At 41.6% G+C, this 27820-nt stretch overlaps 1 protein-coding gene across 3 annotated transcripts in view; it reads right to left on the bottom strand.

Moving 5' to 3' along the window:
- The window catches only part of LARS2 (leucyl-tRNA synthetase 2, mitochondrial), a 59071-nt gene that overhangs the window by 18797 nt on the left and 12454 nt on the right, over nucleotides 1-27820 (bottom strand). For all 3 annotated transcript variants that reach the window (XM_035129423.3, XM_035129424.3, XM_035129425.3), the window contains 10 exons: nucleotides 25551-25694; nucleotides 17305-17412; nucleotides 16753-16912; nucleotides 13672-13776; nucleotides 11470-11585; nucleotides 9474-9757; nucleotides 6928-7026; nucleotides 5236-5373; nucleotides 1558-1661; nucleotides 400-582 (listed from right to left, as the gene is read on the bottom strand). In XM_035129423.3, coding sequence (XP_034985314.1) covers nucleotides 400-582; nucleotides 1558-1661; nucleotides 5236-5373; nucleotides 6928-7026; nucleotides 9474-9757; nucleotides 11470-11585; nucleotides 13672-13776; nucleotides 16753-16912; nucleotides 17305-17412; nucleotides 25551-25694 — 1441 coding nt within the window. The remainder of the gene's footprint in view (nucleotides 1-399; nucleotides 583-1557; nucleotides 1662-5235; nucleotides 5374-6927; nucleotides 7027-9473; nucleotides 9758-11469; nucleotides 11586-13671; nucleotides 13777-16752; nucleotides 16913-17304; nucleotides 17413-25550; nucleotides 25695-27820) is intronic.

Genomic DNA, 27820 nt, shown 5'->3' with positions numbered 1-27820 from the left:
TTGCATTACTTTTTATGGGAAAGCACGCCTTGGTTTTGGAATGCTTTGGTTTTGAAATGGGCTTCCAGAATTGATTAAGTTTGAGAACCAAGGTACCACTGTAACTATAAAAAAACACACCTAAAAGAGGTATTTTGCCCAAAGTGAAAAGCACTGCCTAGATCAGTCTGTGAGTTTTGCCAACCATTCAGGCATCCCCAAACTTCGGCCCTCCAGATGTTTTGGACTACAATTCCCATCTTCCCCGACCACTGGTCCTGTTAGCTAGGGATCATGGGAGTTGTAGGCCAAAACATCTGGAGGGCCGCAGTTTGGGGATGCCTGATCTAAGTCCTCAAAGGCATTTTGTACAAACACAAATCAAGGAAAAAGAATTCAAGTGCCGGGACGGTGCCTTACTCTTTGCATCCCACAAGATGTCCTGCTCTGGAGGGGAAGCAAACAGGATGTAGAGTCTGACTGTATCAATTCCATACTTCTGGACCATTTCTTCAGGTTCTATACCATTGTGCTTGGATTTACTCATTTTTTCCCACATCACTTGTAGCTTCTCTTTGGTTTTCATGTGAACAGGTTCAGGACCTAAACACAGAACGACACAGAAAAAAACGACTGCTTTTGGCTCTACATGTCTAAAGAAAAACTGGTTGCTTTCAATCCCTTCTCACACAATTATAATACACAATTAGATTGCTGCAATGTGTTGTATGTGGGGCTGCCCATGAAGACAGTTCTGAAACTTCAGGTGGTACAGAATTTGGCGGCCAGGTTGCTCTCAGAGGCAGGACAGTTTGAGCATATAGTGCCAATCCTGGCCTCACAGGCACTGGCTGCCAATTAGTTTCAAGGCTCAAATCAAAATGCTGGCTTTGACCTATCCTTAAAGGCACCAGGGCTCCCTGTTTGTGGAATGGTCTCCCCTGATCCAAAGCAATTGTCTTCCAGGGACTGAGAAGAGCAACATCTTTCAAACATGTCCTTCACAAAACAACACTTTTATGTAAGTCAGGGCTTCGGATGTTAGAAGGAAGTAGCAGGGAGCAGAAGAGCAAATGAGTTTCAATTCCACTTATTACACTTCCGGTTCAATGCATGAATACCCCAAATAATTTACATCTGCTTCATCCATACGTAAAATATAGGAACACTCCAGCACAGACATTAGACCAAAATATGCAGTACTCTTTTCCAGATAAACATATAAAATGCTGTTCAGCTATCCACAATCATCTACCGGGAACATCTTGCTAGATATATGAAAGCCTTGCCTATTCCACTGACCAATACAGCATCATATATTGTTATAGTCAACTCAGTTCTAGCATCAATGTTTGCAGTCTATTTCTTCCCTTAATATGATTACAGCAAGATTTGGGAAGCTAGAGAAAGCCTTGTCCACAGAAAGATTGTGGAAATTGTTCAGAGGTTTAATGGAACCAGCTACCTATTGTTGCCAAGTTCTATGTACTCTGCCAAATAATGATCTTTCCCAAAACTGGTCATTTGATTTCCAGGATATAGCTAGAGGAATGCAATACCCATAACAGACTCACTCACCAGTAAGATCAATTTCTTCTCTCTTCAAATACTGCCCAGTTGTTGCTAGCCTGAAAGTCTGATTCTTGACAATACCTTGAACTAAGAGTTTATGAAAAGGCTCTCTGCGGACAGACAAAAATAATTCTGCTGAAAATAACAGTTGAAACATACTTTTAACATACTTTATACATGTAAGTTTTGGTGATGGAACATCAGGAGCAGAGATCTTGAGCAACCCTGAAATATGCACCCATCTCCTTCAAAAAGCTGACCTCACTCTATTTTTGTTCTCTACCTGTGTGTCAACCAGCCAAAGGGAGCTTGGCAGTTAAATGGTTTGGGACCACCTCTCCCCCCCCAAACAAACCTGCATGGACCCTCCTTTGGGTCCCCTGCCTCTGAAGGAGAGGCAGTTAGTGACTGAAGATCAAGCCTCCTTGGTGGTCGCTCCCCAAATTTGGAATATCCTCCCTATGGAAAACTGCCTGGTACCAAGCACAATGACTTTTGGGGCAAGGAGAAGCCCTTATAATTTGCCCAGTCTTTTCCATCTTCTATCTGCCTCTAACTATCAACTGTTGAAGATTATGAATGGGAGAGAGCTCTTGCCCTGCTCACGGCCTTCCCATAGGCACTTGGTTGGCCACTGTGGGAGCAGATCGCTCAGCTAGAAGCAGGGCTTTGGTCTGATCCAACAAGGCTATTCTTTTGTTTTAGTACTGTGTTTTAACCACTGTAATACTGGCTCTGTTATAAATTTGATTTTGTATTGCTGTTGCTTTAATATGTTTCAGCGTATTGCTCTTTAGAAAACTTTTGTGGCCTACTCCAAGAGTATCCCCAAGCAACTCACAACCTGTTTGTAAAGGTAAAGGGACCCCTGACCATTAGGTCCAGTCGTGACTGACTCTGGGGTTGTGGCGCTCATCTCGCGTTATTGGCCAAGGGAGCCGGAGTACAGCTTCCAGGTTATGTGGCCAGCACGACAAAACCGCTTCTGGTGAACCAGAGCAGCACACGGAAACGCCGTTTACCTTCCCGTTGGAGCGGCACCTATTTATCTACTCACACTTTGATGTGCTTTCGAACTGCTAGGTTGGCAGGAGCTGGGACCGAGCAACGGGAGCTCACCCCGTCACGGGGATTCGAACCGCCGACCTTCTGATCAGCAAGCCCTAGGCTCAGTGGTTTAACCCACAGAGCCACCCACTGTTTGTAAATACATATAAATACATGTTCTAAACGAATGAGAGAACAGATAGCTGTCGAGATGAAGAAAGGTAGGAACTGTTGCAAGGGCCTGGGGAGAGCAGCCCAAGAGCCAGATTCCCCAAAGAATCAGTCTGGCTTCTACCAGGGGACTCACACAATCATAGAAATGTAGAGTTGGAAACCCTCTTCAAAGCAGGAATCTTAAAAACCTCCAAGGAAGGGAGAGGCCACCACTTCCCGAGGGAGTCCATTCCACTTTTGAACGGCTGTCTCATAAAATTCATCCTGATGTTTCGTCGGAATCTCCTTTCTTGTAACTTTAACCCATTGGTTTGGGTCCTACCCTCCAGAGCAGGAGAAAACAAGCTTGCTTCATCTTCCACCTGACAGCACTTTAGATATTTGAAGATGACTATCATATCTCCTTCTCACTCTTCTCTTTTCCAGGCTATACATGCCCAACTCCCTCAACCGTTCCTCGTAAGGCTTGGTTTCCAGACCCTTGATCATCTTGGTTACCCTCCTCTGCACACGTTCCAGCTTCTCAATATCCTTCTTGAATTGTGCCCAGAACTGGAGACAGCATTCCAGATGTGGTCTGCTTAAGGACAGGAGCTCACCCAATGCAAAGGTTCCTCTCCACTAAAAATACGTTTATCTGAAACGGCCACACTTTACCATACATGGGAAAGGCAACTTAAGCAAAGCCCGGGGGGGGGGGGAATGGACAAGTCCCCTGGTCAGAGGTAATTTTTCAGGGAACGTTTATGTTTGATGACATAGTGTTAATTCACAAATGTTCCCTTGTTGATACAAGATGAGATTTCGGCTTATGTTTGTTTGCAGGGGTAGATGCTAGCTAGAAGCACAAAATATTTTACCATGTATGGGAGTAACAAAAAAAGACAGATCCTTGTAAGTATGGGAGATCTGGGAGTGAGTGGGGAGAAACAGAAGGAAAAATGTGCCTAAGAAGAGCCCGCAAAAGTCTGGAAAGCAAGCAATGAACCCTACCTTCTACAACATCTTTCCTAAATTTATTGCCGAGTTATTCACCAACAGTAACAGCACCCTCTCATGGCCACATTTAGAAGCACAACCTAGCTGCTTTTGTAGATCACATACTGGGAAGAGCTTCCAGTTTTATTCTGAGATATTATCCATACTGCAGTGCAATGTACGATTCCGTTATTTCTTCAAGCAGTCATTACTGGACCTCTATCTATCTATTCCCCAGTTCATAGTGCTCTGCTACTCCACACTCTTCTGGCCTCAGCTTCTTCTATTGCCAAAATCACCTCAATTAAAGTAGCCTCACTGCAACAATGACTGGGGCTCAGACAAAGCGCCCCTCCTCCTGTAGGACAGGAATTGAAAAATACTCCGGGGAGGGGGAAAGGATGGACCAAAAAGTAGAGCTCATTATTTTTAAAAGAGAAACAGAAAACACCCCATTTCAGAATCAGTCACGTGATACAGACCGGGTAACATGATTGCAATAAGGAAGAAAGCGTTACAGGCGGCAACGATTTCAGGAGCGTCCAACTGACATGTGATCGCCAATGCGCAGGTCCTTTTGGACCCGGAAGAAGGCAGAACAGAGGGTGTGGAGGCATAATGGGATGAGGCATGCCTATAAGGCTCTGAGGCACATGGGGGCCAGGAACAGAACCCCTGTGCAAAATGCTCTCCGCCAGTACTTAAAATATTTTGTTACAAAACCCTTTAAAATAAATGAAAACCTGCTCTGTGGCAGTATCTGAGGATGGGTGGCAATTATAGACACTAGCTATAGCAGAGATCAGCAACCTCTGGCCCATGGGCCAGATCCGGCCCACGGAGGCCGTTTATCCGGCCCACGAGCCGCCTCACCGGTGGTCACCGAGCTGCCCGCTCCGCAAGTCCCCCGCGTGCTGCGCTAAACCGGCACAGCGCGGTGCAGGGACTCGCCAAACGGTGCCGGAAATGGCATCTGTACACCTGCAGATGCCAGAAACCATGTCTGCGCATGCCCAGACGCCGGAAATCGCTTCTGCGCAGGCACGGTTTTCAGCTTCCGGGCATGCACAGAAGTGATTTCTGGTGCCCTGGACATGGGCAGGGCAGCACTGGAAATCGCTTCTGCGCATGTCCGGCCCATGGACAATCGTCTGTGGGAACGATCCGGCCCATGGCAGGAAAACGTTGCCAACGCTTGAGCTATAGGGTCTTGGAACAGTTACGCTGAGATGCATGTATCTTTTCTCCATTCGTCCTGGAAGTGCTGCTGGGAGCTAACTGGTTTTAGTTGCCATTGTTTTGCAGGTGCTGTCTGAAGCCCTATAGAAATCTGCAAAACTAGTTTGCAATACTACTACCCTCACTTCTCAGAAAATCTACCAGGATACAAAGCCTAAAATACAATGAGAAGTGTTGTATACAAGTGACCTTGCTTCCCCTGCAAGCTTTTATTACGCTTAAGCCTGCCACTGTTCTCGCACTTACCTGTGTTTAGTCATCTTCTGATTATGGCAAAAATGGCTGAAGAATCTGGCATAGTACAAATGCATAACTGCATGCTCCTTTCCTCCAATGTACAGATCGACAGGCATCCAGTGATCTGCCAAGTCTTTGTGAAAAGGTCTAATAGAGAAAACAACCAATGCGTAATGAGAAGAAACATAGCTGACCAAGGAAAGTTAGAATGATTCCAATTAGTAAGAATCAGTACAAATGGATTTGACCGACTTACAGGAGTAAACATTTGGATGCTACCAGCAGGGGGCAACATGACTTCATTATAGTAAAACAAAATCCACCCTGAACATTCAGTGGCTATAGTTATCCAAACAACACTTCATTATAAAATCAAATCTTCATATTGCTTAGGTGCAACTGAATGACAGCAAAGGGCATCAGATAGCTCTGTTGTTGTTGTTTTAATTTAAGTTTTTGTTTATACTTTTCAAATTTATACATTTCATTAGTTTTACAATCAATTTAACATTTCAAAATTTGACTTCCTTCCCCCTCTTTCTGTGGTTTCTTAATTTTTTTTTAGTATCTTCTGCATATCCAAATTCATTTAACTTGCTCATTTAATTAACTACTGTAAATATATACTCTTGTGAAACTGCAGGTTATTACAATAATCCTGCTAATGTTTTTCATCTGTTTACAATCAGATAGCTCTGTTGGGGTTATTCAGGTTTGCATATCTGACTAATAAGGGAGGTTCATAGTCAGTGAGTTCATGTAGGAATACCTTTATGTGCTTAAAACTACAAAGCTGTTGTAACGTAAAAGTTCTATTCTGAACGAAACAAACACAACAGTAGAAGTGTGATAAACCCTCTAAACAGGTTAACTCTAAACATTCCTGCTCTTAACATTCCTGCATGTGTACAGTGAGACAGCTATGACTCTAAAAGCCATCCAAAAAACAAGGCGTTGATTTTTAAATGGATAGTGTAATTTGAAAGTTTTAGGGCTGCACACGCACCAACTCCAATCTGAAACATGCTGAAATGAATCTATGGAGGGAGCCAATCTTTAACTAGGATTGCTTTGATCTGTCATTTTGATTCAAAATGGTGCCTAGTGTCCAAACATAGACAACGTTTGGTGATGATACCTCAAGAGGCAGCTGAACCTATGGCAAAAAAACAGGCAAAGCCATATTTCGGTTGAGCATCTTAATTCAAAATGGTGGCCAGTGTCCCAGCATTGAAGAAAAATGCTGCCCCACCTTGGGAACCCTCAAGCCAAATTTGGCAACCATAACTTGAGAGACATTCCAAACCTATGAACAGACAGACAGACAGACAGAAAGAAAGAAGGACAGGCAGAAAAACCACTTGCAGAAATATACAGATGATGAGCTCTTTAGATCCTGGGAGGTTTTGACAATAAGGTGGTTTCAAATATATTGCATGTCAGAGGACTGCACCATGTCAGAAGATGAGCTAAGGGATGCACTTTAAAAACAACCAACAGGCTAACTCCTTTGTATACTGGGAAAAGGGCACCACTTGCAGAACAACAACAGACCCCTCACAGGAATCATCTGTGAGCATAATTTAAGGATTATCTACAGGAGAGCCTTGCCACTCCTTCCAAATTGAGCTATGAATAACAGGACCAGTTTATAAGATTACATACCAGCCTGCTTGAATGAATGCTGCCTAAGTTACTTACCTCTCAGAATTATGAGGATCAGTGTACCTTAAGTAATACCAAGCTGAATCAACAAATGTATCCATGGTGTCCGTTTCCCTTTTTGCAGGCTGCTTGCACCTGAGGAACACAAATTATAACTATTAGGGTTCTGCAGAGATAGAAGGGAACCATCTGGGGAGCTTTGTTTGCACATATTTTTTTATGATGCCCCTTATGAGACTGAAGCCGCATTAACAGCCAATTTACGAACTACAGATCTGTAATGCTCACTTGTTGTATAAGCCAAGCTTCTAACTGGGCGTGCGAAGTCAGAGCTCACAGATCTCAGCAGAGGCAAGATCTATAAGTCTCTGCTTTTCAAATCATATCAGAAGTGAGAAATCAGAAATGTGAATAAGCCAGGAATACCTTCTCTCTCTCTCTCTCTCTCTCTCTCTCTCTCTCTAAATTCTTACATCTGATGAAATGAACTTAAAACTGGAAAAATGAAAAACCGAGGGAATCCAAAATGGGTAGATTCATTCATTCCTACTGTGAAATCCAGCAAACCCCAGTTAATCTGAATGGATAGGAATCCAAATTGGTCCTAAAGCCTTACAACTTGCATGAATGAGTCATAAATGAACCTTTCAAGAGTCAATTCAGTGATCTCTTATTCTTTCAAACTACTGTCAACCCTCCAGATTTCCCAAGCACCAAGGTACTTTATACCTTTTTACCAGCATTACACTGTAGGGTCCCTGAAAACTCAAAAAGAATAGCAGAAATCTATTCCTCTGAGAATGGGCACATGGATGGATACTTGCTCCCAGCTGAGTGTTCACTGAAGCCTTTTACAACAGTAAAATGTGGAACGTAAATGCTATTACTCAAGATTTGCTATCATTTTATAAGGATATAAACTTGTGTGTAAATTTACAATGCACCGATAATTAGTTTGGATCCGGATGAAGTATTTTATGTCTCACCAACAAACTTAGTCTGGTTCAAGCTCATTCAAAATAGTGAGCAGATGGCTCTCTTTTTCCTTTACGCCCCAGGTTATGTTTAGCCTGGTAAACTGGAGATAGGATAGACATATTCAAAAAACTAAAGGGCTGTCACATGGAGCAAGCTTGTTTTCTCCTGCTTTGGAGGGTAGGACCCAAATTAATGGCTTCCAAGAAAGGAGATTCCAACTAAACTTCCAACTAAACTGTCGGACGTTCAGCTTCCAAAAATAGTTCGCAAACTGGAACAGTCACTTCCGGGTTTGTGACGTTCGGGAGCCAAAACGTTCAGGAACTAAGCTGTTCGACTTCCAAGGTACAACTGTACTTCTGGCTCCCTTCTGAAGTGAGGCATTTATTAAGATGAATTTCTTGGCTGAGATTTGCCTGAGCATAGTTCTTTACATTAAATGCCTTTTGCAACAGCAACAAAATGGAACGAGTCTTTCTGAGTCATAGCACTGAGGTACCACACTACCAAAAATAATCTATTCACTAGCTCTTGAATCTCCAGAGAAAGTGACAGGTTTACTGCTTCTGTATTCTGAAGTGTGAATAACTTGAGATCATTTAACGGCTCCAATGAGTCAGCCTAACAATACAGAATTCATCATGTGTCAACTCTGCTGAGAGCAATGTTCCATTATACACATGATGAGGAAACAGTCTCTCAAGGATACGGGTAAATTCTGATCCTTTCCACCAAGCATTAGCCATCCACCAGACCCTGGAGAATACAGATCTAGTTTCCCTAATGAAAATATAATTCTCTAAATCTGAATTAGATTCTGTTGAACCAAGCAAACAAAAGGCTTAAATCTGGCCTGCATAAAACTCCTTTCTAATACAAATAGCTGCCTAACATAAACAAGTTCAGATCTGAACCAAAAGCAGTGGTCCTAGGTGACTTTAAACTTTACCATTTTCCAGTGCAGAGATAATATTTTGGTACACAAAGCAGCAGATTCCTGATCCCTTTATCTGCAGCAAATTAAAACAAATGACCCCCCCCCTTTTGCCCTTGCACTTAAAAGAAGAAATATATATGAAGCAGCCCTGGCACCAGACTCATGCAAGAGAAGAAAACTAAGATCTCCCCATTTCCCAAGGAAAAGCAGCCCACAGAGCTAGCCTTAACTCCGTTTCCAATAGTAATACAGCTAACCTTGCTATAAAGAGGAAGACAATGCCTTCGTTCCAAAGAAAAACCCTGTTCCTCTAATGACTGAGCCTAGCAGTAGGAAGAAACAGACACACAGACCTTTAGAGTTAAGCTCTTTCTCCTGCATAAAAAGATCTGGTGCATAGGAAAGAACCTGAGGCTGCTCTCCACTTTCACAGAAGGCAATCACAAAGGTACACTGGGATGAGATAGTCAGATCTGTAGGACACTAAGCTTTAGTTTTCTGTCCTCTTTTTTAAAAAAAAGAAAACCAGGAGCCATAGCATCGACCAAATGTTTAACAACAACAATAATAATAATAATGATGATAATGATGAAACAAAATTTACTCCTCTTTCAGCCAAATTACTGACTAGAAGCTGTAAAGAAAACGTGCAGTATTGTGCACTCACCTCGGACACAAGCAGTTTACCCAGTGTGAAGCAGAAGCCAAAAGTGAGCCGCCCTTTCCTGTAAAGGATGCGACACTGGGCAATTCCACAGGTAAGTCTTCGTAAGGGACAGGAACAGGACCACAACTCTGGCAGTGAATGATTGGAATAGGCGTCCCCCAATAACGCTGCCGCGAGATCAGCCAATCTTTCAATTTACTGCTTGTTAAGTGTCCTCCTACTCCTTTATTTTTGGCTTGTTGAGTGATGGCATTTAACGCTTGTTGTCTACTCATACCTGTGAACTGAGAACGACAGATGTTGATGTATTCCAATATTCTCACTGCAACGGTAGTCACAGTAATGTTCCTAGGTACAGTATATATCCCACCACCATAGTCAAGAGAATGGAATTCTATCCAAAGTCCTAATAGTCTCCCAAATTTTCTCCATTTTCATCTTCTGTTCAAGCCTCTCAGTTCCCAGCAGTCTAATGATCAGGCCACTACTGGCAGCTGCTCTCTTGGATTTGGGCATGGTGGTCTGGTGTGCATTTCCAGATGAGTTTCCTGGAACAATTATTTTAATCTCCTAGAGCAGGGATGTCCAACTCTCAAGAGACTGCGATCTACTCCCACTATAAAAAAAAACAACTGGCAGTGATCTACTGTTGAGCTTTTGCGGGGTGGGGGTGGGGTGGGTGATCAACCAGGATCAACCAGGGATGCACAGCGATCGACTGACAGATCACGATCAACCGGTTGGACATGACTGCCCTAGAGCAATTTGTTTCTGGTCTTACACTAAACAGGTTTAAAAATAAAAGTAAGTCTCTGTTGGGTGGGTGGCTGAGCAGCGATAGTATGAAGCTGTATCGCTTTGCAACTTAAGAGTTTGTTTTAAACATGTTTGTACATAATAAGAAACCTGGACTTCAGAAAAGTATTTTAGGATGCATATGGCAGAAGTCCTGGTTCCAGCTATGCAGCAGGAGAAACCAAGGCTTTGCTCGGGCTCATTCTAGCTCATACGTGTAGTGCTAAAGCAGAGTTTAGTATTTTCATACTGATCACTATCTTCTATTAGTACATATCAGATGACTACGATAAAAGCCAGCAGTGGAGACTGCCAGCACTGGCTCAGTTCTTTCTCTGGTGCCAACTATATGAAGCAGAATCCATGCAGTGCCAGAACCTATGTTCCTACACCTAGAAGGGTTTGGAAGCGCATTAGCCTGAAGCATTTAAACCAAACCACGTATGTCTGCATCTACCGTATTTTTCGCTCCATAAGTCACACCTGACCATAAGACGCACCTAGTTTTTAGAGCAGGAAAGCAAGAAAATTTTATTTGAATCACACCCTCCTCAAATACCAGCACAAATTCTTACCTGAATAACAGCAGCTTGTATATACTGTATCCCAAGGGAATACATTTTTTTGCATACCTTCAACTGTACATAGATATACATGTCATTTTTCAATGCTATACATGTCATGTTCAATGCTATGTAAGTCACTTACATTTATAATCATATTGTACTACTTTGGCTATGTGTTTAATAAAATATTGAATTCTTGCATTGCAAAAAAATGAAGATTATGGTGAAAAGTGAAAAACATGAATTGCAAAAAAACTAGAGCTTACAGAACAAAACCGACTTCAGATATGAAATCAGCATTGAAAGAACATATAAGAACAGTTGAAAAAACTCATGCAACATAAAATGGGAAAAGTAAATAAATAAATAAAACCGCCCCATAAGACGCATTCGCGCCATAAGACGCACAGACATCTCCCCTTACTTTTTAGGAGGAAAAAAGGTGTTTCTTATAGAGCGGAAAATACGGTATATGAATTTCACACTTTCATTTTCTGTTACACACATTTTAAAAATTGCCTGACATGTAAAAATCAAATATCTGGTTACATGTTTGTGTGTGAGTTTTAAAGTTGTCATTCGTTCCCATGGAGGAGTGGGGATGAGAGAAAGCAGAAACACAGGAGTGCACTAACCTCTCCGGAGTTGATCAGTCTCTCTGAACCATCCGGCAGTGTTTCAATTACTTCTTCAAACAACAGACCCAAATTCTTAGCAACTTCAGCATCATCTGGTTTAATGCAAGGGATTCCTTGGAAGGGAGAATAAAATGAAAGTGTTTCTTAAACAGATTTCAAATAAGACTCACACCTTTGGGGTTTTAAAATGAAAATGCAATCAAATAGCTTTCTGATTCAGAGTTCAGGCAGCATTGCTAACTACCATATTTTTCCATGTATAAGACTAGGTTTTTTCCCTAAAAGATAATGTGAAAAATTAGGGGGTGTCTTATACACGGATAGTGCCAAGGGTGGACTGGCGATTGGTTGTTGCCGCAAAAATAGGGGGCAGTCTTATACATGGGGGCATCTTATAGACTGAAAAATATGGTATATACTTCTTGCATATACTTTCAGCCTCTTCAACCCATGTTTCTCTATCCCTTTCAGCCTACAAATCAACCTTCCAAATCAAAATGTATCTAAACTGACTCCCAATTCCTCTTCCATTAAAACAATACTCTCTGCATTCAACTCTATAGCCCTTGGCCGATTCAATTCAACACATATTGATAAGATGAATTTGTCATTGACATCTTGGCTCTATATATTCCAAGATGCAACCTCTCTTTTCTCATCCTGGTTTTCATATTAGCCAGCACTGGAACTATAAATTCCTGCTGCAAAATCAATCTCAATGCGTTCATTTGCAAGTTTTCCTCTTGCTGCAAAGCAAAGGCTAGATCTAAAGAAGCATGGTGACATTACTTCTGAGAGATGAAGAAAGGTGGGTTAGATGCATCTTTCTGACAGAGAAGCTCTCCGTGCTGCATGGCAAATACGCTTTGGAAAATGAGGGGAGCTTCAAAGACATTTGTGAAACTGCAGGGGGTGGTGAGGTGTTTTTAAAAATGAAATAAAATCCAAAACCCACACCTCGTAGGGCAAAATACTTCTGTAAGTTATTGGATCTCAATAATCAAAATCAGAATTAATGCTGATGTTTGGATACTGATTACTTTAATTCTATTACTTTCCATTTTGAATATAACATTTTAATTCAAGGGGAGCTTGTGGCCATCCATAGGTGGTGGCGGGGGTTTCTTACTGTCATTAGCCTTGGACATTGCGGCGAAAGGTCAAGGATGATATGAACTGCAGTCCAGAAACATCTGGATTATCACAGGTTTCCCCACCCCTATTTTAACTGATGGCTCAAAGCTTCAAATTACATTCTTGTGTATGTCAAAAGTTGGAAAACAACAATAAATAGAGGGGAAAGGTTAACAAGTTTAGAAGGCTGTTGTTTAAAAATGGAAAAGCATTGTTTTACCATTTCACTGAAAAGAAATCAACTTTGAAGTTTATGAAATGAACTCAGACACATACCAAGCTAATCTTCTATACAGGACACCAATTATAACAGGTGGCCGGCATACACTATAAATCAGTGTTTCCCAAACTTGGGTCTCCAATTGCTGTTGGACTACAACTCCCATGATCCCTAGTCAGCAGGACCAGTAGTCAGGGATGATGGGAACTGTAGTCCAAAAAAACAACTGAAGGCCCAAGTTTGGGTAATATTGCTCTAAATGATATAAAAACATGTGTCTCAAGTACTTTGGGTTGCCCAACTGAAAGCTGGAGAACAGCCAGAACAACAGCCTTGCTCAATCAGACCACAGGCTCCTCTAGTCTAGCATCTCATTTCCCACAGTGGCCAACTAGATTCTGCTGGGAAGCCCACCAGCAAGACATGAGCACAACAGCAACCCAAAGTGCTAGAGACACATGTTTTTGTACCATTTAGAGCAATATTACCCAAACTTGGGCCTCCAGCAGGCGACTTTTAGGGGCATGCAGAAACTCATTTCCCCCATGATAGCCTTATCTCCCATTGGTCTAATCCCTGTTAAAGGCATCCAAGTTGGTGACTATCACTACATCTTGTGGTAGCTGCAAACCTTCAAATCAGGAGCAGAGAAACAGGCAAAAGCAGCTGCGTGGAAAATTTAAAGCAGATGACTGTTTACCAGCTTTGAATCTGGCAACCCTAGCAGTGCTTAGTACATCAACCTTTATTTTCCCTTCCATGGATGCTTCTAGAACCCAGAAACAACCACTTTTACAGTTTCAGCTGAGCAAGCCTTATGTTTTCAGTATGTTTCCTGTACTCACCTATTTTAGTATCGACAGAGCCTTCAAACTCAGATTTTGCGGAAATGACTACAGGAATCTCTTGACTGGTGAGCAGGTTCAGAGCTGTCACTGAAGTAAGAGACTCTACAAAAAAAGAGATCATAATAATAGGAACATTGTGCCAAGAGTGTTCACTTACTGCTAAGAGAGCCTGCTGCTCTCTTGTGTTACTGAAAACCTAATGAAGCAGCCCTTGAAGATCCGGTGTCAGCCTGCTTGAATCAATAGCAGTAATTCTGAATTTAATTAGTTTCTGATGGAAACAAAGCTTCTTGCACTTTTGAAAGATTTCTCTCACAATTTGAACCTCACGCTTCAATTATCCCACCCCCTGAAAAAATAATTACCGTTCTCCAAGGACACATGAAATATTTGTGCAAGGAAATGAATATGTAAATAAAAGCAAAAACCAAAAAACCCATAATGGGCAGCATATATTTTGTCTTTATACTGGAAAGCTTTCCCTTTTATGCCATTTTTGAAAGATTGTCTCTTTTCGTCTTGCAGAATTGTTTGCCATTCTTTGGTTTTAAGAGATCACTAGTTGGTATTTGCAATATCTCTCTCAGGGAAATGCAATCCTGTGGTCTCTCACTAGATGCTGCCATTTTATGCCCTTTTTACTTGTACTGTAAGTGATAAAAGGGTACTGTACAATGCTCTATTCCAGCCAACAGGAGTGTGATGGCCATCTCCCAGTCTCCCTGGATCCAGTTGCCCTCTTGGGGTGGGGTGTACCCCTCTCCAAGCACAATTCAAAGTGTTGGTGCTGTCCTTAAAGCCCTCAACAGCCTTGGCTCAGTATACCTGAAGGAGCGTCTCCACCCTCATCGTTTAGCCCAGACACTCAGGGCCAGCTCCGAGGGCCTTCTGGTGGTTCCCTCCCTGCGAGAAGTGAAGTTACAGGGAACCAGGCAGAGGGCCTTCTTGGTACTGGGGCCTGCCCTGTGGAACATCCTCCCATCAGATGTCAAGGAAATAAACGACTATCTGACTTTTAGAAGACATCTGAAGGCAGCCCTGTTTAGGGAAGTTTTTAATGTTTGATGTTTTATCGTGATTTTAATATTCTGTTGGGAGCCACCCAGAGTGGCTGAGGAGGCCTGGCCAGATGGGTGGGGTAGAAGTAATAAATTATTAATTATTATTATTATTATTATTAATTACTGAACCCACCCTTCCCTTTAATATATTGCTGCCAAGAGATAAAAGTGGACAAAAAAATACTCAGAAGATTCCCTTGTTCATCAATTACTACTGATCATGTTGTTTAGACAAGCATGCACTCTAATATTTATTATTCCTATATTTTTTTCTATTTCCTAATAGAGAGGAAGGTTGCAGCTCCTCTCAGCCAAGGCCCAAGAACCACAATACGATAGCCAAAGTTGAATTTAGTCCAGCATCCCATTTCCCAACAGGGACCAGCCAGATGCTTCAGCGAACCCCACAACAGGGCACCACGGCAACAGTCTTGGCTCCCCAGCAAGTGGTATTTGGTGGTATACTGCCTCTGCACACGGAGGCTCTATTTTGCCAACAGCTGCCAATAAATTTCTCTTTCATGAACGTCTGCAAAGAAATCTAAGCCAATAGTCAGCATCCTGTGACAGTGGATTAATTATGGGTTAAAAAGTGCTTCCTTTCCTGTGTCCCCTAGCTATTCCTAATCAAGTTCACTGCATGGTCCAAAGTTCTAATATTATCAAAGGCTGAAGAAGACTGTGCCCATCCTCCTTCCTCTTTCTCCAATAATGTATAATTTTATACACTTTTAATATATTTTCTCTTAGCAAGTCTTTAAATGGGGGGACAAAAACCTCACAGAGCTGGTGATCCAGCCCCCTAACTGTTCTGGCTGCTTACTCTTCATCTTTTCTAGCCTTATAACATACTTTTCACGATGGGGTAACTGCAAGTGTGCACAGCATTTCAAATGCAGGGGCACCAATAATTCACACAAAGGCGTTATTATACTAGCCATCTTCTTTTCAAACATTATATTTGCATTTTGCATTTTTCGCTGCTGCCTCGCACTGCCTCTCATTGTACACTGTAGGGTGCTGCAAGTCTGAAGTCAGGGATTCTTGGTACTCAGACCTTACACTATGTGCCAATTTGCCAAAGGGGGCAAAAAGCCGCTAGCATGGTATCTGCTGCACTTGGGCACCATCGAAGGAGCTACGTTCTTCAACAAATAAAACCTCAAACGGAGACTCCAGCATACAATTCCTGCAATAGAATTTGTCAAGAAATGTGATTCAATTGAATTCAGACAATGGTCTCCACTCCCGTCGCAAGTGTTAATTAACAGAGCAAAACTAGGATGACTGTGTGGCTGTTTTGCTCCTGTTGTGAATGGTCATTATGCTCCGTTTATATATATTTCAGCTTTATACTGAATTGGCCCAGAACTGTATGCTGCATGTCATTTGATTTTGCTGTTTGCAAAGCTTTTCTCATGCATGCATGAGTGTGTGTGCATGTTTGCGCAAACTAATACACACAGACACACACACGCAAACCAAAATATACAAATGCTGAACTGGACTCTACAGGGAAAAAAAACCTTACACCGCAGCAATTTCTTAATATTCAAGGTGTCACAATACTTTGTTGTTTTCCTGGAAGGAAATTATGTAGTTTGCTGGTTCAGCAGTTTTCAGTTGCCTCAAGATACTAATCCAGGCACCCCCAAACTGCGGCCCTCCAGATGTTTTGGCCTACAACTCCCATGATCCCTAGCTAACAGGACCAGTGGTCAGGGATGATGGGAATTGTAGTCCAAAACATCTGGAGGGCTGAAGTTTGGGGATGCCTATACTAATCCAATAAGGGCCTTTGATTCTAGTCTGGTTTCTCAGTTGAAGCAACTTGTCTTTACAGAGAAGATCAGGCTGCTGCCATATGTTTAAAAGGCAAGCTGCAACGTTTAAAAAATATTACATGTGAATTGGCTTGTTTTGCGCAAGCTTGACCATGACAAGCAACTGCCTAGTCTTAGTAAATCAAGCACTACCAGAAGAAAGAAAGAAAAGAATGAATGAATGAAAGATTCACCTTTTCCTGGGACAAGCTCCTTCAGGAAGATTTCCTTTAAACAGCTATTTCCATGTAACAGTCTATGATTAGGCAAGATATGTAAATGGGATGCACCATATATGGCTTCAGGTGCACATGCATAGGCTGATATCACCTCTCCTGTAGGATTATTATTAGTCTGACAAAAGACAAGAGAAAGGGTTACTGCAATTTCTTCCAGAGCAACACGCACAATTTTCACTTGCAGGCCCCAACTTGCATTTATGAATTCTACAGATATTTTTCAGAATCAGTTCCAAAGGCCACAGTCCACATCTGAGAATACAATGGGGAATTCGGTCACACAGCCAATCCAGCCATGTCTCTACATGCCCCACGCCAATGTCACTTACAGTATCAGCGGTGTGTGTTCTGAGCAAAACAGCCTTGCAGACTAAAAGACCCCCTAGCCTTCATTTGCACCCACACCCCACATGTAATTGCTAACATTTCTAGTTTTACTCCTAACAGTTTTCAGTCTCCTGCAGATTATGGCACGAATATCTCATCACCAAGAAGGGACCTCCTCACCTTTAGCATGAACTCAAAATAGCATCCAACACATTCTCCTAACCAATGAGCTTGCATTTCCTTTATTCCATACCACTTGGGGAGATCTGACAAACCATCGAGCAAAGCCTGCAACAAAAAACAGAGAAAATGCCAGGCATTCAAACGTGGGGGGAAGAGGTTTGCCCCATCCTGACTCTGCTTCTTCCTCCCATACATCCTCCACCTGACAGGAAGGAATATTCCCCCACTCCTTTTTTTTAAAGGGAGATTTGCTTTGTTTCCCCTGACTTATGACACCAAGAATTTGCATGGAGGACATGGTATGCTATAAAGCAATCTGTGGTCCTAGGGTCTCATATGGCCCTCAGCCTAATTTCAAAAGCCGCCTGCAAACAATCAGTTCAGACCTGTGGTAGAAGTGATCTGTCTCTCCTGTAGTAGCCTACAGGGTGAGGAGAAAGAGGGAGAGACGATAAGAGGGTGGTAGGAAAAAAAGGGGTCCATGTATTTTTTTTGTTCTGGCTCCACCCACAGTCAACATGTGACCTCTGACAGATTATCTACGAAGGGATGTGACCCTCAAGAGAAAAAAAAGGTTGGCAACCCCTGGTTCTTCTCTATAGATGGCATTCCTACGTTTGAAGAGACGAAGTGCTTGCTCAAAAAAGCCTCCTGCTTTGTGCAGTTTTTAAAAAGGCAAAGCAGTTCAAACTCAAGCCTGTTGAATAAAAATACAAAGCCAAGGATCGGGTAAATGAGTTGAGTCATATAGCCTTCAGTGAAACCAATGAAATAACGCAGAAATGTCCTGGGTCGCTCAAATGCAGGACATTTTCAGTGAGAAACTGCATGAATACAGTCAGCAATACAAAAGAATAATAATTCCAGACACATCATATATTCATAGCTGCCAAGTTATCCCTTTTTTTAAGGGAAATTCCCTTATGCTGAATAGGCTTCCTCATGAGAAAAGGGAAAACTTGGCAGCTATGCATATATTTAAAGCGCACCCAACCCCCTAACCCCCAATATTCATGGGAACTGCAATTTGTTAAGGGTGATGGGATTTATTGCTCTGTGGTGTGAACTGCAGTTCCCATTATTCCTTGGGGGTACAGGTGCACATGCTTTAAATGTACTGTGTACACAAAGGTGCAAGGAATTTGAATAATGTCCTGATGTTGTTGTTTAGTTGTGTCCGGCTCTTCGTGACCCCATGGACCATAGCACGCCAGGCACTCCTGTCTTGCACTGCCTCCCACAGTTTGGTCAAACTCATGTTCGTAGCTTCGAGAACACTGTCCAACCATCTCGTCCTCTGTCGTCCCCTTCTCCTAGTGCCCTCAATCTTTCCCAACATCAGGGTCTTTTCCAGTGAGTCTTCTCTTCTCATGAGGTGACCAAAGTATTGGAGCCTCAGCTTCACGACCTGTCCTTCCAGTGAGCACTCAGGGTTGATTTCCTTCAGAATGGATAGGTTTGATCTTCTTGCAGTCCATGGGACTCTCAAGAGTCTCCTCCAGCACCATAATTCAAAAGCATCAATTCTTCGGCGATCAGCCTTCTTTATGGTCCAGCTCTCACTTCTCACTGATGTCCTGATACTATTCAGCATTAAACACATGATGAAAGAAGCAAAAGAAGAACAAAAGATATGGTCCAATACTTTTTGGTGCCTGAGGCAGCTTCCATGTAGCCCCTATGGGCACCAATTCCCATAACCCACGGCCACTGGCCACAATGGCTGGGCTTGATGGGAGCTGTACACCAATGACAGCTGTAAGGCTATCATTGCCCTATAGCATTAAAAAAAACCCTCAAAAATAGACAATTGGCTGCTCTTTAATGGTAGCACCAAACTGGCCACTAAAGTCAGTCTGCACCTGGTTAACCGCTGGGGGTAAATTTAATGGAATGGGCATGCAATCTAATCTTGTGGAAAGAAAAGAAGCAGAAATTGTACTTCGTGAGAGCTTAGTAAGCCCACACAAATCACTAAATAAAATTCTAGCTAAATGACAGGAGCAGAGATTCAATAAGAAATAAGGATGTAGCTAAAGGTTACAATGTAATTTAGCACACATTAAGGCCAAATCAACAGTAAGAAGCACTCACATAATCTACCAAGAGAGCATAGGAAACAGCAAGTCATTATTTGTTCTCAGAAATGAAAACAATGAATGTCAGAGCAATCCACACCACTGGGCAGGGGTATGTAAAAGCAGAAGAAGCCATAGTCAACACCAAGATTTTATGTGAAAAAGAAGGCAGAACACTGCACAGACTACTCTGAGACTAAGAGTGACCCATTCATTAAAAAGACAAGCCACGTTTTAAAATGGTGCTTCAAAATGTTAATGGGTTCACAAGTTAGCTTAAAACATGCAGATTTTTAATTTTTTTTAAGGAAAGAGATGAATTTATTTTGCTCTGGGAACAGATTTCATCACTAGCTGCTGCAGTGCCAAACTGTAATCAGACAGAATATAGAAATAACATGATGGTCCGTTTTCAAAATATACATTATACACAATGAAAATGTATTTGCCACATTAATGGTCCTGGTCCCAAAAAAGCATGTTTGTTGGCCTGGTAACAATCAGTGTGTCCATATACTACTTCCTTGCCATTTCCACTGTCTCCTGTCCTCATGTGCCCAAGCTCTGGGAAAGTTTGCCTGGCTTCTTAAACCACAGTTTCCCAAGACATAAAAGCCAGGAAATTTGGGTTTCATGGATCCCTTATGAGTCAGACAATTACACCAGAATCCTGGTTTTGAGGGAGACCTTAAACCACAGTTCAGAAGCCACAGAAAACTGTGGCTTAAGACATCAAGATAGTAAGACCAAAGCTTAGGATGAGTGAAGGGGGGAAGGAGTGTACAGGCACATTACTGGGTGGTTACTGGACTGATAGTTCATGATTCACAAGACTGGGATCGTTTTCTCTGAACTCGGCCACAGAAAAAAATACCCAAAATTTAGAATGGCTGGAACTAGATAGCAAACCAATACTCCTATCTCACGGAAGGATAACAAGGAAGCAGCAGTAGTGAAGAAGGCACTGAGTTGAGGTTAACAAAATGCAGGTCAAAAAATGAGCTTGCGTTTAGCAAGATAGCACTGAGATGATGCCTCTTCTTAGAATAAAAAAAGTTCTAGAAATGAGCATTCTGAGGCCAAAGTAGATAGTATGGCTACAAATGTATCCAACAATAAAAGCAACAATCTTACAGATTCAAATGTAAATATGCTAAGCAAATCAGGAAACGGAAACAGTAACTTATAACAGAAAAATAAAGCAAAAACATTTAAATCTTCATGTACTGTACAAAACAATTTAAAAGTTGGGGATTTTTTTTTTGCCAACTTTTCAGATCTGACAGGCCATATTTACATTAACAGTGGAGAAACAAAAATTGCATTTACAACTGAGCGTTACAAAAAGAGGCAGCAGTAGAACAGCCCATGATTAAATTTATGAAGATGAGCATCCATTAAAGAGAATCCAGAAACACAAGAGGAAATTTTGATATTGTTTGGAAGTGGCAGTCAACAGCACCAGTTGCTAAGATACAGAGAGATGAGGGAATTATAGAGCTGGGCAAACCTAGCAAAAGGATGACCTAGATTGAAAACAGATATGAGATGTTGCAAAGAGAAAAGATTTGCGTCCAGAAGTGAATATCTCAAATTCTATTCAGGATCTTTGCATTATGAGAGCCTACATAAACAATATGAGCAGCAGAAGTCTATGGAAGAGAAAAACGTATCATTTATCAGAGAGATGAATACCAAAGATCCCCTTTCCTTAAGGTTGAAAAAAAGTGTTTTATCATAGTTAAAAACCCTGCTCTGCAAATAAGAATTTTAACACAATCATGGCATTATATATACAGCCTTAAAGCTTAACAGTAATCACATTAAATCAATTTCTTATGTCAACTGAAAAACTAATTAATACAAGGCGAGCATCAGAAAAACGACTACTCCAAACGCCATACCGTATCTAACACAAATATTGCTTTCTAAGACAGTAATGAAGTGAAGCTATCTGATAGCATAGAAAATTATTTTCTATCACCTTTTGTATCACAGTCTGCAGCCTGACCTACAACCTGTAGCACATGGTCTATGAAAGAGCTATGAGTCCGACTTTAACTGTGAGAGAAGAGGTGAACTATAGGTTTCATTCCACAAGATGGGGCTACCATATCATGGAGACAGTTAACTGATGAACAGCTGAATTTAAATAGATGTATACCACAATCCCACCCAAGATTACTGTGAAATAAAGTTCTATTTATTTCAGCAAACTTATTTCACCAATCTTTGACTTAGCAAGACTGTAGCACCAATTCCTCACTCCTAGACAGGCTCCTGGAGAGGAACTCACAGTCACTTTGCTCCACTCTAGTCATTTTTTCTCTTTAGTGTGTTGCCTGCAGCAGCACTTAGGATTAAGGCCTCTCCTTACCAAGGACACATCTTGGCTACAGTTCACAGCCAGTGAGGAGAGACCTTAACCTTTTATGTTTCCTCCTCTTAGCTTACCAACAAGAGGGATGAAGCTTATCTTTTATAATGATTTTTACAACTTTTTTTGTAAAGTAAACTGTACAACAATAACAAAAAAGCTCGAGAGCAGCACACTGTGTCGTAATTACTGGTCTATATCATTTAGTGTACTATAAAATCACCATCCCAAAGGGCTCTTCAAGAATTAGATCTTTTCCATTTGTCTCCCAGATGTGGACATTCATTCACATATTGCTCCTCGTTAACAGAGCAAAGTTGCTGCATATTTTCAACTCAACCATTTACTGTACTTTCCAAGCCTGGTAGGTGCTCAAGTTTCCTTACTGCTAACCCCAACAACGCTAAAGTGTTAACTGAATCAGAAGCAGCATGAATGAAAATTCTATGAAAGAAAACTACTATGTGTACAATATGCCTTTCTCTTCTTGTTGTTTAGTCGTTTAGTCCCCATGGACCAGAGCACGCCAGGCACTCCTGTCTTCCACTGCCTCCCTCAGTTTGGTGAAACTCATGTTCGTAGCTTCGAGAACACTGTCCAACCATCTCGTCCTCTGTCGTCCCCTTCTCCTTGTGCCCTCAATCTTACCCAACATTAGGGTCTTTTCCAGGGAGTCTTCTCTTCTCATGAGGTGGCCAAAGTATTGGAGCCTCAGCTTCACGACCTGTCCTTCCAGCGAGCACTCGGGGCTGATTTCCTTCAGAATGGATAGGTTTGATCTTCTTGCAGTCCATGGGACTCTCAAGAGTCTCCTCCAGCACCATAATTCAAAAGCATCAATTCTTCAGCGATCAGCTTTCTTTATGGTCCAGCTCTCACTTCCATACATCACTACTGGGAAAACCATAGATTTAACTATATGGACCTTTGTCAGCAAGGTGATGTCTCTGCTTTTTAAGATGCTGTCTAGGTTTGTCATTGCTTTTCTCCCAAGAAGCAGGAGTCTTTTAATTTCGTGACTGCTGTCACCATCTGCAGTGATCATGGAACCCAAGAAAGTAAAATCTCTCACTGCCTCCATTTATTCTCCTTCTATTTGCCAGGAGGTGATGGGACCAGTTGCCATGATCTTAGTTTTTTTGATGTTGAGCTTCAGACCATATTTTGCACTCTCCTCTTTCACCCTCATTAAAAGGTTCTTTAATTCCTCCTCACTTTCTGCCATCAAGGTTGTGTCATCAGCATATCTGAGGTTGTTGATATTTCTTCCGGCAATCTTAATTCCGGCTTGGGATTCATCCAGTCCAGCCTTTCGCATGATGAATTCTGCATATAAGTTAAATAAGCAGGGAGACAATATACAACCTTGTCGTACTCCTTTCCCAATTTTGAACCAATCAGTTGTTCATCCGGTTCTAACTGTAGCTTCTTGTCCCACATAGAGATTTCTCAGGAGACAGATGAGGTGATCAGGCACTCCCATTTCTTTCAGAACTTGCCATAGTTTGCTGTGGTCGACACAGTCAAAGGCTTTTGTGTAGTCAATGAAGCAGAAGTAGATGTTTTTCTGGAACTCTCTAGCTTTCTCCATAATCCAGCGCATGTTTGCAATTTGGTCTCTGGTTCCTCTGCCCCTTTGAAATCCGGCTTGCACTTCTGGGAGTTCTCAGTCCACATACTGCTTAAGCCTACCTTGTAGAATTTTAAGCATAACCTTGCTAGTGTGCGAAATGAGTGCAATTTGTGCGGTAGTTGGAGCATTCTTTGGCACTGCCCTTCTTCGGGATTGGGATGTAGAAGATTGGGATCTTCTTCAATGCGCTGGCCACTGCTGAGTTTTCTAAACTTGCTGGCATATTGAGTATAGTACCTTAACAGCATCATCTTTTAAAATTTTAAATAGTTCAGCTGGAATACCATCACTTCCACTGGCCTTGTTATTAGCAGTGCTTTCTAAGGCATAGCTCATAGCTTCTCTAAGTTGTTCAAGCCCCTTTGCCACGACAAGGCAGTGATCCATGAAAGGGATGCCTTTCTCTTACTGAGGCCCTATTTGATTTGCTGAATCAATGGCCTATACCTTGCCTAATTTCATGATGCAAGTGGCAACGGGGAGGGGGAGGAATATGGTGGCAGAGAGTGAGAAAGAAAATGGCGTGATCCACCCATTTTGGGCTCTGGCCCTGCCCACCATTAGCATGCACCCCCCCCAAAAAAAACCCAGAATACAGCTCTCAAGCGAAACACATTCCCCACACCTGACAAACAGAGAAGAGAGCACTTGCTCACTCAAATGCAGAGCCACTCAGACCCTTGAATGCAACTTTCTGGTAAGTGAACCACTAGTAGTGAGGAGTAATAAAGGATGTGTCCCTCAACTTTAAACAACAGAGGGCTAGACAGAAATATGCACATTAACCCCCTCTCTATTCCCCCTCCCCCCCTGTAACTGTAAAAGAAATTGTCCCATAGAGTTCGCAACAAAATAAGCCACCCTTAGATTTCAAGACAAAATGGGAGTATTTTCAACACAAATGCTGTATAACCAAGCAGAAACCTGTATGAAGTATGAGCCTTTTCAAGGATTCTGCATACATTATTCTTGTAACTATAGAAACAAAATAATTACGATCTTAAAATACATAATTAATATTAGACTCTTTTTTTAAAAAAAAGAAGCCTGAAAAACAAAAAACACACACACTCAAATCCAGTAAAAATTGCACATATTTAGCATAACTACTTGGGCATAACTTATGTGGCTTTAGCAAAAGGTAGCAAAAATAAAATAACCAGTAAAGAGAAGATTATGCTGACACAGAGCAGGTACATATACACAAATAACTGAGCTGAATTCTCCGTAAAATATAAAGACGATGCAAGGACCAAAGGCTGCAAGCAACTTGCTAAAGGCTTTCCTTGAACTTCACAGTCTCATGCCATTAACAAGATCTGTACAGCATTCCCAAGCGTTCAAAGAGCTTCACATGCATTGTATTATTGAAATCTTTACAACAACCCTGTAATATAAGTCAGAAAGAGGTTTCCTTAAGGCTCCCTAGTGAGTTCATGGCAGGATCGAGTAGGAAACTGGGGACTTTTGATTTGTAGCCGTCTCTTAGGCTAGCCGTTCCAGTGAAAAGGAACCCATGGCTCTTAACACTGACTAAACCACCCATATATCCTAACTGTTAAAATCGCCGTAGAAAGCACTGGAGAGGCTGTAGAAGGAAATAAAAGTTGTGAAATGTTGACATGGCTTATGGTACTCGCTCAGGAATTCTTGCTCCAAAAATATTTAAAATGTTGTATTTGCAGTTTTACAAGTCAAATCATCTTCCCAATTTGTCAGAGTGAGAGGGGGGAAAATATTGCCAAGAAAAATAGCTCTAAAAAGGTTCATGTATCACACATATTCAGTTTCTCTTTTTCACACTCAGAAAGATGTTTTTGTCCAAGTAGAACAAACGTGGGGGGGGGGAAGGTTGTATTATACTGAAAGTTATGTTAGCGTGACCTGCCAGCTGAACATATTTACACCACAAGATGTTCTTTAAAGGTGAAACAGGCCAAAACTAAATGGTGCTGTAGTTACATTATAATGATGTAACTCTATCCATTTTTGTGGCAGCGTAGTTATAATGGCACCATAGTTATAATGACATACACTTATCGGCAGCAGGAAGAGAAAATGATCTTACATACCACCGAAACCAACATGCCTGTTGCAGATCTGGAAAAATACTTTGAAGGGAGGGTCTCCTCTGCAAAATAATTTATACTCACACCTTTGCATAGGCAGATGTTTTGATGAACCACTGTTTGAGGTATTTCTTTTCCACTTTTGCTCCCGAACGCCATGAACAGCCATTTTCATCCACCTGTTCATTAGCAAGAACAGTCTGATCCACAGGGTCCCAATTAACTATTGCCTAAAAAGATGCCAGGAATCAAATTGAGAGGGAATTCTGGCATTAATAAGCATGTCAGTAAAATGCAGTTATTAGAAGGCTGTTGGGTACACATACGCTTCATTATACACCTTTAGACTCCAGGCGAAAATGTTCCTCTTTAACCAGGCCTTTGGCTGATTGACATCTGATGCCCTTTTAAATGTGTTTGTTTCTATTCACTGGATGAAGATACAGTAAGCTTGCAACTTACATGCACTTAACTTGTGCACATTCAGCTTTACACACTTGGCAAAAACATAAATTAAATGAAAAAATGTGTAGAAAGTGGGCAGGCATCCAGGAAAAAAAAGTTTGGCAACCCCACCTGCCACTGCACCCAATGTGTTTTCACTATACGCAATTTTGACTTTGGGTGCGATCCCCGGAGCATAAGTGGCAGGCTTACTGTATACAACTAGTCACACAAATATACTGTATAGCAGCATGTTTTAAACTGCTTTGAGGTTTTCTACATTGAAAATATATAAATTTTATGAAATAAAATTAATAAATCATTTTTAAGAAGAGAAGGTAAGTCATGCAGAAATTATTTGGTGGCTCGAGTGGCATTTCTATTGCTATATCTGATAACAGATAAATGAGGAGAGCCATGTTTGAAGCTATTCCTACAGAAATGACCTCACTGTTCACATCACCACTGTGCAGAAGGTATCATGGTGCTACTGTACAATGCACAGCCTTCTGTGCATTATCGGATGGCTGGCAGGATAATATAACAATATAAATTAAACCAACTCCACATGAATGGGAATGCATCACAGAAGAACAGAACCAACTTTCATCTCCCCTGTAGCAGCAGCATCCTAACCTTTCCCTTCCAAGGGAAATTAAAGATTACTGTACACGTATTATTAAAAGCCCACTCTGTTCAGTACTCAACAGAGCATTGGCTTGGATCCATAGCCTTGTTTGTGTGAGCTAAAGCTCTCCTCAGACATAAGGAGTGTGGCTCAATGACGTTCTCTTCCCAACATGGCAATCCATACTGTTATGCTGTTCCAGAGGGTGCCAGCAGATGGACATATACACGGAATACAGTGGTATTAAAATTATATCCTGAGACGAGGGGTATCTTACTGTTCTTAAAAAATAAATAAAAGGAATTGGACAAAAAGGAATTGGACAAATTAGGCACTGGACAACTTGATAGCAAAACACTGTGGGGCTAAAACATTACTTTTTTTAAGCAGTGGACTAATCTGTCACAAATTGCATGCAGTGGTACCTTGACTTACGAACGACTCGACAACCGAATTTTTCGACTTACGAATGGGACATCCGAAAGGAAACAGTGGTGGTTTTAGATAGGGATTTTTCGACTTACGAATTTTTAGATAGGGTTGCTTTGACTTACAAATTTTTCCGTTTCCTATGCATCCCTATGGGAAATTGCGTTTCCAATGGCGCTTTTCGACTTACAAATTTTTTGACCTACGAAGGTGCCTTCGGAACGGATTAAATTCGTAAGTCGAGGCACCACTGTAGTATGATTTGATTAGTCACTCACAGAGTTTGCTAGCAGGCAGTCTGCAATGGAGGACAGCAAACGCAATCCACATACTCTCAGAAGAAGTTACTTCTGTTCTACTCTTTTGAACGCTATGGAGTTGAACTCTGCCTTTGAAAAGAGCTTGCACAACCGATCCCGCACTCAAATTAAGTCTCTGCCTGTCTCACCACATCATCCTTTACACTTACTTCTAAAACTCATTCCTTCACAGATGCGTGTGTATAAAAAGAAGCCATCCTATAAAGACAAGTCTTTTTGGCTGCCTCTCAATTAGATTCGAAAAAAATTCCTGCCTTTGGCTTCTGAACCACTACTGTTCAACGGCTTATGAGATTGACCTGTTGCAAAAAGTCACTTCCAGAGATTCCTATAACAGGAATGACTACATGTGCGTGTCCTGCCTTGCAAAAAAATACCCAATTCTTTCCAGCATGTATCTGGCATATCTTCGCTTCCAAAACTAATGCAGCTTTATATTAACAAAAAAAAAAATCCCCCAATGATCTCAATAATGGAAGAATATTGCTTTTTGAATGTAGAACATCCTTTGGGACATTGAAGTCCATGGAGTAAA

The sequence above is a fragment of the Zootoca vivipara genome, chromosome 11 (genome assembly GCF_965207765.1).
Source record: "Zootoca vivipara chromosome 11, rZooViv2.hap1.1, whole genome shotgun sequence".
Lineage (NCBI taxonomy): Eukaryota > Metazoa > Chordata > Lepidosauria > Squamata > Lacertidae > Zootoca > Zootoca vivipara.
This window is presented reverse-complemented; position numbering and strand designations above follow the sequence as displayed.